General features: G+C 43.3%; 1 protein-coding gene across 4 annotated transcripts in view; it reads left to right on the top strand.

Annotated features, from left to right (window-relative positions):
• Positions 1-3,938: 3,938 nt before the first annotated feature.
• Positions 3,939-19,169, top strand: part of NCAM1 (neural cell adhesion molecule 1) — a 327,998-nt gene continuing 312,767 nt past the window's right edge. For all 4 annotated transcript variants that reach the window (XM_060105673.1, XM_060105674.1, XM_060105675.1 and 1 more), the window contains exon 1: positions 3,939-4,078. In XM_060105673.1, coding sequence (XP_059961656.1) covers positions 4,027-4,078 — 52 coding nt within the window. In that variant the 5' untranslated portion in view covers positions 3,939-4,026. The remainder of the gene's footprint in view (positions 4,079-19,169) is intronic.

Consider the following 19,169-nt stretch of genomic DNA (forward strand, 5'->3'; position numbering starts at 1 on the left):
GCATTTTGCTCATGTCAAATGTTTAAACTGAGATCCTCGGATTTCTGTGGGCTCTGAGGTCTTGCCTTGGTTCTCCTTTTCAACACCAACAGGAAAGAAGCCTTAAATGAGGAAACACATCTGTGAGAGCACTTGACTCTAGACCAAGTTCATTTTTTCAAGTAGTCTAAGTTAGACCATAACGTGGTGGTGATGGTGAGCTGGAGTTAGCGGCAAATTTAATTTACTTTATAACCTAATAATTAACTCCTCATATTAAAAAGAAGAGAAGAAAACCTCCTTTCAAGGTTCCTTCTCCCTCAAGCTTGTCTTTCCATTATTATCTTTATCACACTCCTCCTCCATTATCACATGGCTCCTCTGAGGAGTGGTCCACACCCCCTGCTGCTCCTTCCTGGCCAGTCTTCCATTCCAGGGACAGTGATGTCTCCCCTTCCCCACGAATGCTGCTCTCTCAGAGACCACTCATGACTTCCCAATGGTCAAATCCAGGAAACTTTTAAGCCTTCTTATTTGACCACTTCAAAACTTTCTTCTCCTTCCGAGTTGGTGACATTATAATATTCCAATTCTCTATCTCTCTGTGTTTTCACTATTTCTTTGGCAGTTCCGTCTGCCCACAGCTTAAATATTAATGTTGTCTAGGCTCCTCTCCATCTGACTGTTCGTCTTCTGTACATCTCCACTTGGATATCCCTCAAACGTCTCAGAATTAGTGTGTCCAGAGCTGACACCATTGCTCCTTTGCTTATTACCTTGTCTAAGTCTGCCCTTCCTCTTCCACTCCCTGTCAAGGTTACCAGCAGCTACTTAATTGCCCACACTGGAAGCTTTGGAGTCATTACTTTCTTGAGATCTTTGCCAGATATCCCTGAATCAGAGATGTTTCCCCCGGCTCCCCTGTACAAAATGCTAATCCCCACAGAACTCCCTACCCCTGTACCGCTCTTTATTGATCTCCTTTGCACATATTGCCATCTACATACTAGATATCTGTAGATTAATTTCTATCTTCCCCATAAGAACAGAAGTCCATGAAGGCAAAGATACTCTTTTGTCTACTGCTATGTCTTGAGTGTCTAGAGCAGTGCCGGGCACCTAGTTGATACTGAATAAGTATTTGTTGAATGAATGAAAGCAATTCTGATTTCTTCCCCTGCCTCAGACCCCCATCTTCAGGAAGTTCCAAAGTTCTGCTGTTTTTTTGTCTTGGAAATATTTCTCAAATCTGTGCTCCTGTTGGCTTCCTTCCCCAGGGCCACTGCCTAGGACCAGGACCTGCCAGCCCATCCAGAGAGCACTGTCATAGCTTCCTGGCTGGTCTTCTTGCTGTGGCTGATTTTATAGCCCATTCTCTGCTTTATTAGGGAAGCTCCCATCTCTAAAACAGTCCTGAGTGTCTCCTTCCTCTGCTTCAGTCCCCTGGTTGTTCACTCGCTAGATGCTCATTAATGTGGGTCTGACAGCCTGGGACTCCCTCTGGGGAAAGAGGTCTGGGGAGGGACACAGTTTTGTCTCATTTCAAAGTGAGGTTCAGGAAAGGATTGACACCCAGAGCTCAACAGATGTGGACACTGACAAGTGGAGAGCTGACGAACTGGACACAAGTGACGGATCCAGTTAAAAGAACACAGGAGAGATACATGGAGTGTGGACTGGAATGACTGGGGACCAGAAGTCTAGAATGAATCATCACAGCAGAGCGCAGCAGCCCCACAGAGAAGGGAGGGGCTGGGAGGGGATTCAGTCATGCTGAAGTGAGATAGGATTTCCACATCTGCCTACATTAAAAAACTAAAAATAGGGACATTTGGGGAGAAAAATAGCAAGGAATCTTTTAATTCTATGGATAGGGGCTATAGGGAGGGAGGTTTGCAGAGAAAGGTGTGTCTCTCACTCTTGGTAAAATTAGAAATAGAAAAATTTTATGTTGCGTATCCCAACCTTCACTTTCTTCCCTTTCCCCTCAGGCCTGTTCTCTCCATCTTTCCCTGCTATCAAAACCTCTTCCTTAGGAAAGAGTCTAATATATTTATCCACTTACATTTACAAGGCCAATATGGCAATTTTACATGTTAGCAGGACCTCATGTCTGAAGCCAAATATGCTAAATACAGCATCCATTAAAAACAACAACAACTATATAATTCACTGTACCCAGCACAGGACTAAATACAGTGGTTGTTTAATAAATACTTACTAAAAGATGTTCAAAAAACATTACTGATATTATTAAACTCTGGAAACAATCTAAATATCCAACAGTGGAGAAACCATTGAAAAGCCATCAATATGAAGAAATACTAAATAACTATAAAAGATTTCAAAGGACTTTTTAATAAACTGGAAAAATGCTTGTAATGAAACGTTAGGCACTGCTATACTATGCCAGTGATAAAAATCTTATGCATATACAGAAGACATAGAAAATCTGTGGGTATCTCTGGAACCTGTGGGATCTTTCTACTTCTCTGTATTTTAACATTATTTATAGTTGGTATGAGGGAAATATTACAAAAATAAATGTAGTGAAAGATAGATTTGGGGGGAGGAAGTACTTTTCAGGGGCCCCTGTATTTCAGCCTGTTGGTTTGGCCCTCCTGAGTTTAGTATACAGGAGGGGAGGGGGAGGGGTGCCAGCCTCTCCAGTAACGGAGGCTGGCTGGTTAGCCAGCAGAGAATGGGTTTTTAAAGAGTGATACAGCAGTGGAGAGTCTGACCTTTAAAGAAAAATGGAGTGCATGGTGATGTTGGTGCATTGGTGCTTTGAACATAGACAGGCAGCCTTCCTCTGGGAGGGGTTCACTGTGCTAGGCTAGTAGGCTAGTCCAGCATCTAGGACACCATGAGCTCCTTTTTCTGCCTCACCTTTTGTTCCGTAAACACTCAAACCTTGCTCAGGTGCTGAAACATGTTTATTTTCACCTTGCTCCCCCACCCTCTTCTGTTTAAAATAACAGCTGGAAGATTCATTGAAACTCTTTGCATTGGTACCTCAGTGATATTCTATATTAAAATCTTTAAGAATTGAGGTTGTATGCCCTTCTAAGAAAATATTATTTAATATTGTGCCTATCCCATAATACCTACATAAAAAATCTTGGTTATCTTTATAAAGAGACCACAGAGTCCAGCATTTATAAACAAGAAAACATTTTCCTGTAGTTATTTCTGAAAAGCCCTTCTAAACATCTGCGTTTTCCTTCTAACTTAAGTTGCTTCCCACCACCTCCTTCCCCTGAGATCTGCTGCCTCTCTGTGGGAGAGCAAACTTCAGAGCCAGTATAAAACAAACAAACAAATTAACAAACAAAACCCCACAACAACAACCCCCCTCCTTCTCCAAATTTCTAATTTCCTGCACTTACAACAACTAAGTCCTAGGCTATCCGTATAATTCAAGGATCTTAGGATCTAAATGAAGGATTCGACAACTTTGAAACCCTACACAAACCCAAGATTTTACTTTTATTATTTACTAGTCATTAAAGTATCCTACCTTCCTGATTAAGGAAGGCCGGACGGCAGCAAGGAGCGCGGAGGCACAGGCGAGAAGTGTGGAGAGAAGAAATCCCAGCTCTGCCTGGAAGACTGCCTGTGAAAGCGCCCGACTCCTCCGGCAGTTCCACGCCGGGTTTTGCAGGCGGCCGCAGCTGCCTCCCCTGTCTCTCTTACCTCCTTGATGTTCGGCACTATTTGTGGCCGGCGTGGTGGAAGGACACAGTGAGGTTCTCACCCCCGCCCCCCGCTCCCATCCCCAGTTCCATCAAAGCGAACCCGGGCCAGCGCAAGGATCTCCGAGTCGCGAATGTGCTGAGGCTGGGACTGTCACTCATTCTCCGATCAGCGCGTGAACGCAGCTCGGTAGCGGCTGGCAGGAAACAATTCTGCAAAAATAATCATACTCAGCCTGGCAATTGTCTGCCCCTAGGTCTGTTGCTCTGCCGCCGTCCACACTCGCTGCAAGGGGCGGGGGGGCAGAGAATTTACCGCGGCAGGAACATCCCTCCCGGCCGGCACATTACAATGCTGCAAACTAAGGATCTCATCTGGACTTTGTTTTTCCTGGGAACTGCAGGTACATTTTCGAAATTAATAATCGCAATTTGATTTGCTAATTGCACCCTCCCCCCCCACTCCTCCCCCCGAGCAACGCTGTTATTGGGGTGGTTTTACATGGAATGCTGAGAGTGGTCATTTTCGGTGAGCTGAGGAAGGAGCGCGTCGCCCTTGCTGCCCACCCGAACCCTCCCGGGCTGCCTGGACTGGGGCAGCCTCCCCGCGTAGCGAGCGCCCGGCGCCCCTCCAGCGCGCCCGCCCTTCCCACTTTGTGTGCCCGCTGCGCTGGGAGCGGAGCAGCCCGCTCCCGGGACGCTGCGGCCGCGCCGGTGATGGGCAGCGCTCCATCCCCGAAGGCGGGTGGCGGGCGGCGGAGCGGGGGAGGCCGCGGTTCGGTGGTGCAGCCGCACAGGCTCGGGCTCTGTGGGGAAGGGGCTTGTCAGCCCCGGTTCCGCGAAGAGTGAACAATAAGGCCTGGGCAGCCGCCCCTGATCGTTATTTCCCCGGGTCTAATAAAGTGGGGCTCGCCGCCTTTGCGCCTTTCCCCCCCGCCCCGGCCGAATAACGGTTTGAAAAATGGGGCGAAATGGGCAGAATCTCAGGGCTGTGTGGCCGTTGTTGCACCCCCGTCGGTATGACGTTAGTTTTTCATTTGCCAAATATCTGGTTAGTTGCAAAGCCTGCTCTCGGCCCGGAGCAAGGAGGGATGGGAGGATCGAGCGCCGCGTTTTGACAGGAGGAAGTGCGGAGGGGCGGAGGGCGAGGAGGGCGTGATCGGGGCTGCCTGGTATGTGTGCGCGCGCGTGTGCGCGTGTGTGCCTTCACACGCACCGCGAGCCCCATGTTGCGTGGTGCGAGAGAAGAATGGCAGGTAGCCGCCCGAAACACCTCGCCCCAGTCTCCTTTCTTTGGGCGAGGTTCCTGACCCTGGCAAAGTGCGAACAATAGGAGCTGGGATGAAGACAGTAGTGATGCTGCCGCGGGTGGCGGGGGCTGCGCCGCCGCCCATAAAACCTTGGCGGCAGGGAGGGAGGTTTATTTCATTTGGGGTATTTCCATCCCGGCCTCCCTGGAAGATTCTTCCGTGCGTGCCCACCCTTCCCTCCAGCTGCTCACCCCACCCCACCCCACCCCGCCCCGCCCCACCCCAGGATTTGCGTTTTGGAGCTGAAGGACGGGGAGGGGGAAGAAAAGGAGCAGGAACCAGAAAGAGCTGGGTGGGGTGGGCAGACATTCTCGGTGGGGGGCGTGTGCTGGGAAGCGCCCGAGGAAAGCCGGGCGGAGGGGTCTGTGTGTTGTGGCCGCCTCTGCCAGCTGCCTCTGGAGCTGCCCTAGACGGCCGAGCCTGGGTGGGGGACCACGCGGGGCGGGCCGGGGAGCACCCAACGCGCCCCCTCCCCGGGCGGCACGAGAGCCGCGCTCCGCCGCCGCCTCCAGCCAACTCGGGTCCCTCCCATGGCGACCAATCAGAGAGAGGCTGGCTGGGCGGGAAGCCGCGAGAGGCTTTTATTTCGGCGCGGGTGGCGGCCGGGAGCTGCCAGGACCGTCTCCTGGTGCTCCAGCGTAACGGTCTCTCTCGCCCCCCGCCGGGAGAAACCCCGCCCTGCGGCGGGGTCCCCAGCCTGCCCAGTTTCCGAGGAGATAAAATGGAGTCGAGGTGGTTACCGGGAGGTCTCCTGGTCTGGCCCGCCCGTGCTTCCCCACTCGTGCCTCCTTCACGCCGACTTGGAGCATCCCTCCCGCCCCTCTGGCACACACACACACCCGCGGAACCGTCCAGACCGGAGCGTGCTGCCTGGGAGGGCGGAGAGGCTGGGCGCACCGACACGCGTGCGCTGACCGGCGGGCAGGGGGCGAAGCTGGGGGCGGGCCAGGGGCGGGGCCTTAGCAGGGGTGCTGAGGCCCCCAGCGAGTGGGAGGGGGAGGAGGAGTTGGCCAACCGCAGCTGGCTTCTCGCTCTGTACCGGCTGTCCCCGGGTCAGCATCACAACCCCCGCCCGGGCATGCCCTTTCCCATCGTGTCCGTGGGACTCCCGGGCGCGATCTCCCCGCACTGCACGCGGGGTGTGTGTGTCTGGGATGTCCTCTCCTCTAGATGGGGGCGTCACGGTAGAGACCTGATCTTTGGTAGGCCTTTAGGGGGGATCGACCAGACGTCCTTTCCAGCGTCGTGATGTGTGTAACTCTTGGTGTTGGGATCCCCAGGGAATCCCAGATTGGATGTTCAAGGCTGCCCAGGCAAGGGTGGCATTCTGACCGGTGTTCTCTGGAAGGAAAGCGTCCTCGTTCGTGGCCCTAGTAACGTGAGGATGGGAAGAAGGCAGAACGGGAAACGCATACAAGGTTGCTTAAAAGAAAGAAGTTGAGCGGTTTTCCAAAGAGAAATAATTTTCCATTAAAGTATTGTTTTTACCATAGTTAAAAAAAATGTACAGTTCAAGTCAAAGGGTCAGGACGAAAATGAAAACACACATACGTTTTGTTGTTGTTGTTGTTGTTTGGCCTGCAGTGTTCTGTCGTCTCCAGGGACAATGGTTGTTCAGTCTGTGCTCCACTGGGCGCACGTGAAAATTTAGATGTAAGGTGTGCTCACCTTAATATACCAAAGGAATCAGGTCTGCTGCCCCTTTGTCATTTTGGTGTCTTCTGCCCCTTAGGAATAAAGTGAAACGTTGTGGAATTACACAGCAAATTTGAGTTTATTCTAACTGCAGTTTTAGATGTTTTGTGGAAAAATTGTTTGACTGAATGATCTGGAATGGTTGTTAAGTCATATGTTTATTTGATAATATTATAATCCTCTGCCAGTTTAACTTGGAAGAGTCAAGGAGTGATCAGGACTGCTTTTCTAACAAGTAGCACCAGATTAAGAACAAAGAACACCTTTGCTACCCAAAAGCTAGCTTGCACTGTATTTATAGTATATATAATATCATTTACTAAACAAATTAAGGTATGTTTCAGCAGAGTTTGCTATGAATACTGTTATGGTGAGCTGTATTTTTTCATTGGTTTTCATTTTAATATCAGTAATGTATCTTTCTGAACAAAATTTAATGGAATGTAATAAAGCCATGTTTAAGAATGTGGGAAACCTTTTACAACTGTGTCCAAAAACCGAAAAGTTAGTTTTCTTTCAACAACTATTAGCATATTTTAAAATATTGAAAATAACCTAAACTTTATTTGAAATTCAACAGAATTAAACGAAAAGAGAATAAAATCCAGACATTGTGGATGTTTGGCCTGTCATTTTTTTTTTTTTTGCTATACGCGGGCCTCTCACTGTTGTGGCCTCCCCCATTGCGGAGCACAGGCTCCGGACGCACAGGCCCAGCGGCCACGGCTCACGGGCCCAGCCTCTCCGCGGCATGTGGGATCCTCCCAGACCGGGGCACGAACCCGTATCCCCTGCATCGGCAGGTGGACTCTCAACCACTGCGCCACCAGGGAGGCCCCCTGTCATTTGCTTAATAGTTCTTGAGTTGCTATTCCCACTACAAAGATTCTAAAGATCTACCAACTGGGGCTAAGTTTTCATTAGTCTAACACTTAACATTGTTTTTTAGAGTCTGTTTTCAAGAAGCTCCCCCTGTCTTCCCCTAACACATTGAACTTGATGATTTCTTTCCAGATACATTTACCCAGGATCTGTTTTTTAAAAAATAGTATTAAAATAGCAGAAAATAACAAGACACATGCATGTTTAACAAAGGAGGTTCATCCAAATCTCTATGCTAATTGATTAAACTAAGGGTTTGTTGATTTAAGTGGCTATTGTTTCTCAAGCTTGATAGTTCAAGAATTAAGGCACTAATTGTTTGCCAAAAAAAATTATGGTGTGGGTGTGCTGTTTGCAAGGACTATAGGTGCTTAGTCAAGGCAGCAGTAAGAGAGAAAAATTAGTCACTGGAACCCCAAATTCTGAGTGCTTTACTTTGGAATACATTTATCATTAATTGATTTCCTCAAATAGGTAATATGTCATTTAATGTAAGTAATCGATATCTATATTTTTTCTTCATAAGGAACAACATCTTAATTGCCTTTCAAAATAGCACCATTTCGTCATTCAAATACTAATCTTTAGACATGACAGACGTTTTTGTTTGCTGCAGAACTCAGTTTTGTAAATTACAGACAGCATCTTGTAAACTTTACACCCCTTGAAATACAGACTTTGGAATTTCTGATCCAAGCACTGAATTTTTTAAGGCGACAAAGCCTCTATTTAATATTAGTTTGATGAATTCCCCACGTTTATGGTCTTCAGAGTTACAGAACTGGGGCTGCTTTCCAGACTGAAAGGGACTTCAGTGCTGCTGGCAGACCTCCAGAGATATTTTACAGACAGTTCTTCCTGTCTTGGTGGAAAATAAGTGATCGACTACCTGTTGCTAAAGAACGGTTTGAACTTTCCCTGCTGATCTTGGGTTTGTGGTGCTGGAGAGCAGAACCAATCGGCAGGGAGGGGAGAGAAGGGACTGGCACCTGCCCCTGTCAGTCTTCTGGGAACCGTCACCCTGGGAGGAGACAAAGGCATTTTAAAAAGGCTCTCCTGCACTATTTAAGTATTGAGCTTTTGAGCACACACATGTCTTATGCTGTCAATATAAATATTTTAATGTAAATTCCATAACTGATAATTCTTCGGTTTAGTCACCTAACGGATATAGAGGCTAAGAAACTTTTGGAACATGAAAAGAAGTGACAGGAAATTATACATAGCATTTTTCCAGTCTTAAAAATGTGTTACAAATCAAACAAAAGTGAAAACATGACTCAACAGGCCATGTAATGATAATAGCTCTTTGAGCTTTGAATCAAGAAGACTCCAGGTTAAGATTCCTTTAGTCAAAAAGGAAGAAATAATACGATTCAGAGGAGAATTTTATACATCTCTTAAAATGGTGAGTCTCTGAGCAATATTGTCAGAGACGGCCTCTTAGGAAGAGTGAATGCCCAAGGACCTCTCCGAGTCCTAATGAATAGGTCTCTGTGAGATCCCAAGTTCTTCATATGAAAAAAACATGTAGTGAAACTATTATCAGTAATCCAGGTAGATGCACTTACTACTATAGAGCAGTACAATGCAGACGTCAATCTGAAGGTCAGACGCATGTCAACTCTAGCCCTTTTTCTTATTACCTCTTGGTGCCGAAACCATTTGCTGATGTAGAGGGACATAAATTATTTGGCGTTATCAGTGGTGCCATTACACTATTTTATTTCACGGTGTTGAAATGCTGTCTCTTGGCTGAAGATCCTCATTAGGAGCCTTGCCTTTTGATGTTGGCCTGGGTGCCAAATGGCGGCTTTTCGGGCACTTTCATTACATTACACTGTTAGGCCATGTCTGCATGCAGCCACTGAGTTCACTGTTTTCAGTTAGGTAGGCACAATTTTCCCTTCCTGCGGGATTCATTTAGCTTCCAGGCCATCACTCAAAGAGGACTATACTAGAAGGACAAGACATTTGGTCTATGTTGTGTATGTGTGTTTTTGATTTAAAAAAAAAGATTTTAATACACCTGTTAGGCATTTGTTTTCTCTCAGATATAAGTAAATATGCTTGCCTTTCAATTCAAAGATTGCCTCACTGGTATGACTTGAAAGGCCTCTGTATAGCTTGTATTCCACTGGATACTCTCCCTGAGTAGTTTTGATTTGGAACTGCAAACCCTGGCAACATCTGGCCCTGTTTTCCATTCTGTATCATTCCTGAGAGATCTGATTACCTCACTATTTAGGAATATTCATAGTGGTGTCACAGTGTTGGAGATTGGGTTACAATAGGTATTCTCTTAAATAGTTCATCAAATACGTTGAGTGCCAGCTTTTTATCATCAGCTCTGTGGGGAATTACAAAGCACCGTGATGACCTAATTTCTGCTGTCAAGGAACCCTGTGAGTAAGAGAGCCTAGAGATTAAGTGTGGCCAGCGGCCTAGGGCCCTAGGGTGAAATCCCAGGCACACGGATCCTTTATTAGCTCTCTGATCCTGGGCAAGTCAGTTCCCTTCTCTAAGTTTGTTTCCTCTTCTGTGAAATGGGAAAATTAGTAACACCTACTTGGTAGAGATCTTGTGAATATTTTCGAATGCACATGAGGATTATTTTCGAATGCTGTGCTTATTAAGGAGAAAGAGGGATGTATATGGGTCTAGAAAAAATAATTATTCAGACATAATGGTCTTGTTTTAGACAGACTTAAAAAAAAAGGATGTAATAGGAACTCTACTTCAAAGATGAGAACTAGATTTTTTTTAAATCTGTTTTTAAATATGCTTGCATGTCTTGTTGGTTTATGAGTACTTCAGAGAGAAAGTGGTCTCATTATGAGGTTGAAAGCCGTTCGCACAAGGATGCATCTGGGCCTCATGGGGGCCAAAAGGTCTACAATTCTGAATGCCCTCTTTAAGGAAAATTCAGTACTCTCTTGCTTTCGACCGTTAGAACAGGTCGTCAGGTCCCCATCCCCCCCAGAGCCTTGGAAGGAACCCGTGTAAGGGAGAAGCCCATGCAAACATCTGACCTGCCCTAGCAACTGTGTTGGTCTCCTTGGGCCCACTGGCTTGAGAATACAAGCTAATTGTTCCAATGTGTTAAACATGTACCTTGTAAATGTTGTGCACTGCTTTGAAGATTAGAACCATGTATCAAAATCAAAGTTATTTTTGAAAAGAAAAAGCTATTTGACCTTTATTTTATAGAATATCTTAGGTGAGATCTGAGGTGATTTAATATGTCTCACTCACTGCTCATATTTTTTGTAAATTACAAACTGGAATAAAATAAGGTAATTGATATTATTATTCAAATGAGTCAAACATAAGTGCCCTATTGGCGAAGCAGGAAGAGGTTTGCCAACTAAAGGCATATGATACTGGAGAAGAGACTGAAGGTTTAGCTATCAAAGAGGGAATAAACTGAATATATAATCCCAGTAAGTGTGTCTTAATCATCACTGTACAATTCACAGAGTGTCTGATACGCATTATATCTCTTAATCTTCATATCTTTTATTCGGTAAATATTTATCAAGCACTTATTGGGTGTTGGGTGCTAGGAATACAGTGGTAGGCTAAACATAACATCATCCCTGTTACCTAAACATACGTCATCCCTATATAGAGCTTCTAGTCTAATGGTGTGGAGGAATATAGACATTAGCAAAGTAATTCACACACATCTTTATAATTATATATTCTGATTAAAAACTAAAGAAAGGAGAAGGGTGCTATGAGAGATTTTTAGGGGGAAATCTTTCTTTGGGTAGTTGAACAAGTGAGCAGGTAACATTTAAAGAACTCTCTGTGAAGTAGGAAGGACAGATGCTCTTCTCGTTTTAAGGCATGGTTGATCAACTACTTAACAAACATTGGTTGAATCACAACAAATATTCCTGACTTCCTTAATTCAGTGAACCTTCCTGAAACCTTGTGATGGTCAAATAGTTTCAGGAATTGTGCTCAGTTTTGGGTTATGAAGTCAAGTAAGATATGCCTCTGCTTCTAGAGCTTACCACCTAGTGTTGGGGAGAGACATACTCTACTTACAAATAGAGACATGAATTAAATGCCATTGGAGCACAAGGAAGGAAGCAACTGACTCTGCTTGGGGCTCCCTTGAGCTGGGTGTGGGGCACCAGTCTGCCTTCACTGGATGGAACAGGAAGAAGAGGTGATTCAGCAGAACCAACACATGGAGATATGAATATATACAGTCACATTTGGGGAACAGTGTTGGGTACCTGGGGAGAAGTGGCCAGACGTGAGGAGAAAAACCAATTCTCTAAGGCCAGATTGTGTTAGGTCTTGAAATAGAAACTGAGTCTAAGAAAGGGTAAGTGATTTACACAGGTGAAGCTGGGACTATAACTTAACATTCGTTGGCTGAATTTCATCCTTTTTAAAGTTAGGATAATTTGAATACATATAGCCTCGGAATACATGCCAAGCAAATGTGAATTTGCTTGGCTTCTGGGCTGACCGATCTGATGGAAGTGAGGGGGCAGTGGTAGGTGGAGGGCAGTATCAAGAGCTTTGGAGTCTGACAGGTCTAGGTTGAGGTCACTGTCACTGACATTCTGCAAGGTGCTGCCCTTCTGAGCCTGCTTCCCCTGTTAAAAAGGAGAAAATGACACCTCCCTTACGGATTTTGGTGAGCTTAAATAAAATCACATATGTAAAACAGGTAATATGCTGTAGGTACTCAATATGTTCTTTTAAAAGGTTCATCCTGCATGGAGGTTTTATTTGAAATCTTTATTAAACAGGTGTGCTGTGAATGTGATGTGCAGAGTTCTGTGCTGGAGGCTGAGGGGAAAAACAAAATACATTTAAGCAAGTTATACCAGGCCTGCAGAGGCTTTCAGGTGGCTGGGGAGAAACCACTTACTTTGTTCAAACACTTAGGAAATCCTGAAAGGCACTATGTGAATAAGTGCCTAGAAGGAAGGAGACAGGTAATAATTGTGAGAATTGTTCAGAAAGGCAAAACTTGTCTTGGTTGGTTTAAATGTTTGGAAAAAGATGTGGCAGAGCTAGTACTTGATCTGAAGCTCCGGGGACTTGAGGATAAATAAGAGGAGGAAAGACCCAACTCTCTGTAGAAGGAGAAGCATCTAGCTAGAGGATTATTGGTACTGAAGAGCAGTGAAAGCAGACTGGATATTGGGACAAATCTTATTAAAATTTTAAATGCTGCACAAAGGAGAGGGTGCTGCTGGAGATGTAAGAGACATCATTTAAAAAAACATTTAAGAGTATAGTCAACTACAGCAATTGAACGTCTGCTGTGCTAGGCTCTGTGTTTGTTGCCAGCTATGAATTAGCAGAGAATTAAGTAGGAGCAAATCAGTAGAGATCGTTGCAGTCCTTAAGGGGAGTTTTGGTTTTATGTGGCAGCCACTATAGTGGCTGGACAAAATTGTGAGTTGGTAAAAGGATTTCTGCTGCATTATGAAAAATCAGCTAGATGATGGAGAACCCAGAGGCTAGGAGATAGGAGAGCCAGTTAAACCTGCTTTGAAGGCCAGTGAAGTCTAATGAAAGTCTTTTGCTTTATGGGGTAGGAAGATGTGTATGTGGAGAAAGGAACTGTTGGGCTTAGATTCAAAAGATTTGGGTTCAAGATCTGGCTGTGCCACCAACTGCCTAGTGAATCTGTGTGAGTCAGTTAATATCTGCGAACTATAATTTCCTCATTTGAGTAGGAGAAGCAAATAAAATAACGTATGTGAAATGCACTGCAAACCAAAACACTTCACAACTCTACCTTTTATTAATAGACACGTAGCTGAAAAGTCTTATAAAAATTAAATTTTATGTATCAGAGGGGCTTGTTAAAGAAATCCAACTGTGATATATTTTATAGAACAGATAATCTTGGAAAGGTACGCTTGTAATGGCTTTGGATAAGGATAAAAAGACACACAGCTGACATGTTGGAGATGACAAATCAACCAGAAGAGGTAGATGATAGGTCCAAAATGGTAGCTGACTGAGAGAGAGAAATAATTTTAAGCTACAAACCCAAGGTAATAAAATAATCATGGTACTGTCAGTATGACGGGGAATTGAGAAGAGGGGTTACCTTGGATGAAAGGTGGATACCCTCAGTTTTAGACGCATTAGGTTTTAGAAAAAAATTGGGGCATCCTAGTGTATTAACTTGTATGCAGGTCAGTATTTTTCAGCCGTGGGTGGTGAAATCTATTCAGTTGGCTTCCACTAGCATTAAAAAGAAGGAAGGAATAAAAGGAAGAAAGAAGGAATGGACTAGAATAGAAAAGAGAGTATGTCTTATGTAGTGAGGGTAGGTATTGTTTTGTTAAACTTTTGTTGACCCGGTTGTGATGGAAAACATATATCATGTTATGACTCAGGTCAAAACAGTTAGAAAGCTAATCCTCATAGATGGAGGAATATAGGACTAGAGAAAAGGTAAAACTATCTGTAGTGCAGAGAAGGGACAGGATAGAGATTTAATGGGTTTTGGGGGAGAGCGAGAAGTAGTGACAGTGAAAATACTTACTGAGCATCTCCGAAATCTGTTAGCTGCAGATGTAAAGCAAAACCCAAAAACTCTCAAGTACAATTCTTTGATAGTAAGAGAGCTTACTGTCTAGTGGAGAAAGAAGACAACTGGGAATACCAGGTGGCATTTAAAGCCAGAAATGTGGCTAAGATTGTCGAGGAAGGATAAAGATTACCTGTGCACCAGGGGAGACTGGAACTCATCTCAGTGTAAGTGAGCTCTGAAGGAGTTTGTAAAGGAAGGATTTAGCGTGGATGAGGTACGTTACTTGTGTGTTTGGAAGGAAGCTTGGAGGAAGTCCAGCTAAGGAGACCAAGAAGACTGAGAGTAGTAGTCATCTATATTTTTATCCTCTCTTGGTGGAGAGAAAACACCATGCATTAGAACACGTACATTGTGGAGTCTTTATCACACCTGAAGTATTTATGTTGTTGTGTTTATGTAGCATCTAGAATGGTATCTTGTCCATAATTTAGAAAGTGATATTGAACAAAAAAAGGCAACCAGGGGCTTCCCTGGTGGCGCAGTGGTTGAGAGTCCGTCTGCCGATGCAGGGTACACGGGTTCGTGCCCCAGTCCGGGAAGATCCCACATGCCGCAGAGCGGCTGGGCCCGTGAGCCATGGCCGCTGAGCCTGCGCGTCTGGAGCCTGTGCTCCGCAACGGAGTGCCCTCAGCAGTGAGAGGCCTGCGTACCGCAAAAAAAAAAAAAAAAAGGGTAACCAGAGCCTCGTGGTATGAATGCCTAGGTTAAAGAAGGAAGTGGAAGAGTTGGAAACAAATAGTATTTATAAGCATGATCTCAATTTTGTTTAAAAAAATCTCTTTCACTTCTTAAGACTGGGAGAAGACTAATTTTTATACCATCTGAGCTTTCTCTAATGAGCTTTATGTTCAGATTGCAAAACAAATAGTGCAATAAAAAAGAGGTAGGTAAGAGTATAAGGAGGATGAGACTCAAGTAGCATCTCTGGATTTGGAGGACAGTGGTGATCTTAGAGTAATTTCAGTTGGATGGTGAAATTCAAGTTCTTAGAATCAAAGACTGAGTAAGAGCTGATATCCCGGACACTTGACCAAAAAGAAGGGGAGAAGAGGTGTTCGTTGGGAAGGCCTTAAGCTGAGGGCCATCTGGGCACATGTACCTGCACACTGAGGGAGAGAGCCAGAAGACGTTGGCAAGGCAATGCACCTACCTTTTTAAAAAATTTCAAAACATTTTTATTATTGCCAAAGAAATCCCATGCCCATTAGTCATTACTTTGCATGCAAAATCTTTTGAAGTCTGTTCTGCCTGTCACATATTGGATGCATTGCTTTGATCAGATCAGCAAAGGAGTGGAAAGGGTTGAGATTGACCACTTTTCTAATGCTCTTTTATTCATATTTCATCTGCAAGTGTCCATTCTGTCCACATGAGATACTGTCAATCACCAGTTAAGCTGCAGTTGCTATATGATATTTAGATTTAGGGCACAAATGGAAACCTTAAAGATCTGCTATCCTGGGCATGAGAAGATCTAAATTCAATACAAACACTTTGATTTAAGTTATAGTTATAAATTATCTTCCTTTTTATAAAATTGGGGTATAGTTGCTTTACAATGTTGTGTTAGTTTCTCCTGTACAATGAAGTGGATCAGCCATATGTATAAATATATATCCCCTCCCTCTTGCACCTTCCTCCCCACCCACCCCCAATATCTTCCTTTCTTAATTTAGTATCTCTTTTTGGTGTTTTAGCGGCAGTGCATACTTTAGGGGGCGCTCTGTAGGTCTTTTATATCAAACTTGATTTTGAAAGGTGGCTCTCCTGCTGTCCATGACCTTGATCCAGTAATTTAATCTCTCCAACACTCAGTTTATTTATGTATGAGACAGGGATAATAATACCCACCTAAAAGGGCTGTTGTGAGGACAAAATGAGGTAATTTATACAACTGTCTGGCACATAGTAAACTCAGTCATTTTTTTCCCATTTCCCTTCTTTCTGCTAAAGTTCACAGTGAAGGGGTGTAAGGGCTGAATAAGATTTCCAGAAAAAGAAGTTTAAAAGATATGAAAATAGCAAATAAATGAGGTATGAGTTGAGTTAGTGTTGGATTTAGATATTTAAATGAGTTAGTGTCGGATTTAGATATTGATTATAATTAGAATCACATTTTTTCCATTTATTTTTCATACTCTGAGAGTTCAGCATTGAACTCACCATGAGTTGCAACTGAGTTAGAAATGCTGTGGCTGATTGCTTAGCTGCTTTACCTTCCATGAAAGCAAAGTCATCTTGATTTTGAGAAAAGTGGAAGTTTAAAAAACAAATTGGTTTATGTAGATTCTACTTTCTATTTGCATAGAGTTAATGTTAAATCTGTCAATGGTGGAGCCATAATATTTGAAGTAGTGGTTGCTGATAAAGAACCTACTGGTGATACTTGATTAATATGGAAGTCATTTGTCTGGCAACCTTTATTTTTTGGGACGTGAAGAATGAAGAATTAAGGGAAAGAGTAAAGAAGTGAAGGGATTCAGCCTCTGGATAGCCAAGATACATATCCCCAAAGTCCATGCATTGAATTGTACACACTTGACTCATAGGAAAGCCCTAAAAGCCCTTAAACCTTTATTCCCAAAGAGCCCATATATTCTTAGTTAATTTCCTAGATTCTACCACATTTATAAAGATTCCTAGATTCAGATTAGAATCAAATGACCACTAGGTACAGGTACACTGATGGTAAGAAGATGTAGTAACTTGAATGGATGGAAAAATTATGAGAATCAGACTCAAGAACACAAAAAAGCATGTCAGTCTTAGCCATTTAGTATTTGGCTAAAAAGAAAGCCCTATACATCACAAATGCCAAGGGAATGTCTCTAACACAGTGCAGTATAAATAATGCCTATTTATGACTAAACCTCATTTTCAAGCAGCAGGCAACAATTAATATGGACTCAGTTATTGAGCATGTGTCTTTAGTGTTCAGCTCTGTACTAGGTGCTAAAGGAGTTAAGACTATTTTTCCATATAGTTGGAAAAATAAAAAACTTAAACATAGGTACCATTATCTTCACCAATGGCAAGTTGGAATGAAAGAGGCAATGTAGTTAGTGTTACTCATCTGGAAAACCTACTCATGACACATTCTAATCCCCAAGGATTTAGGACAAAGGAGATTTCATATTTCATTCTTATAAAGTGACTTCGTTATACTGTATAGCTTCTCAGCTTGGCTTGAAGCCCATAGCTATTTATTTACCATTAAGATAAGGTGGGTCAGCTAGTTTATTTCTTCTCTGCTAAGTTATACTAAATATATCTTGAGATTAAAGATCCTAACTAGTCAAGCAATTGGACTTAATTGGTTGTCATGCCTCCCTTCTTTCTTGAGTTTAATTTTTACTTTTAGCAGAATGAAATGTCTATGTTTAAAAAGTCAGGCTTATAAGACTTGTAACAAAAAACATTAGTCCCCTTCCCCAACCCTTTCTACTCCTTCTTACCCCTCCAACCACTGATTTTGACTCCCCTAAAGTAACCACTCTCTACTCCTTTAGCTGTTTCCACATTTTTTATCTCCATATTTATACTTTCTTAATTTTCAGTCTTAGGTATTATTTATTGACTTTTTCCTATACGCACTGCCCACCACCTCCTACTTCCTTTACCTTGGCCTCCCAATATAGCAATTTTTCTATTTTTGGTTAAACCAATATTTAATGTTTACATTATTATGACCATGTAAATGTTTTTCACAGCTGACACTTGATGTATGCTATGATTTTATTCCTTCTACAGTTTTCTGGATTTTTTTTTCTTTTTTTTGTTTTTGTGGTACACAGGCCTCTCACTGTTGTGGCCTCTCCCGTTGCGGAGCACGGGCTCCGGACGCACAGGCTCAGCGGCCATGACTCATGGGCCCAGCCGCTCCGCGGCATGTGGGATCTTCCCGGACCGGGGCACGAACCTGTGTCCCCTGCATTGGCAGGCGGACTGTCAACCACTGCGCCACCAGGGAAGCCCCCAGTTTCCTGGATTTTTTTGGAGTTTATTATGGCCTCAGTTTTCTTTAGCTTAGTTTTCTGCATACCCATCATTAATTCATGGTCAAGTTCTCAAACTGAAGTATATATCCCCTCTCAATATGTTAAAACATGGTTATTTTTTTTCTTCCTCTCAGACATATGTCCTAGACCTAACCCTTGTTTTTCAGTCTAGACTGTTAGTTTTCTAGGTTTGTGGCAGTTAATTTATATTTGCCTGATATATAATTCTCTACATTGGAAATTGTTTTCCCTGAGAGTTCTGAAGGTGTTGCTCCAGGTTTTCTAGCTTTCTGTGTTGCATTTGTGAAATCCAGTGCATTCTAATTCCTGATAATTTGTATGAAACTTGTTTTTTTCTCCTATAGAAGACTTTAGGATCTTCTCTTTATAGTGTTCTGAAATTTCACTATGATGTGCCTTGATGTAGGTCTGTTTTCATTTATTGGGGTAGATTCTCAGTGGGCCATTTTAGTCTGGATATTCATGTCATTCAGTGCAGAGAAATGGTCCTACCTCATTTATTTGCTATTTTCATATCTTTTTAATTTCTTTTTCTGGAACTCTTATTCAGAAATTGGATTGATTATCTGACTTTTCTTATCTTCTATCTCCTATTATTCATTTATTTGTCTCACCAGGCCCCATCCCTTATTTTCTGGGAGGTTTTCTCAGTTTTTTGCCAATATTTCTATTGAATTTTATATTCAGCTGACATATATAACATATAAAACCCTTAACTATATAAGCATATATTAAAAATTTCTAAGAGCTTTTATGTGGTCTTGATGTTTCTTTGGTAGCACCCTCTTCTTGTTTCTTGATGCAATACTTTATATTGCTGAGTATTTTAGAAAATTTTCCTGCTTCCTGTATTGTCTCTTTTTCCTTTGAATTCCTCTTTATTGCTGGGTTTAGTATCTCTGCTGTGTTTCATATTGTCTCATTTCATTTCTGAAATTCTAATGGTCCCTGGCTGTCTATTGGTAATTAAGGGTGAGACACTGAAAAGCTGTGGGGAAGCTCCATG

This window comes from Mesoplodon densirostris, chromosome 7, assembly GCF_025265405.1.
Source record: "Mesoplodon densirostris isolate mMesDen1 chromosome 7, mMesDen1 primary haplotype, whole genome shotgun sequence".
Classification (NCBI taxonomy): Eukaryota; Metazoa; Chordata; class Mammalia; order Artiodactyla; family Ziphiidae; genus Mesoplodon; species Mesoplodon densirostris.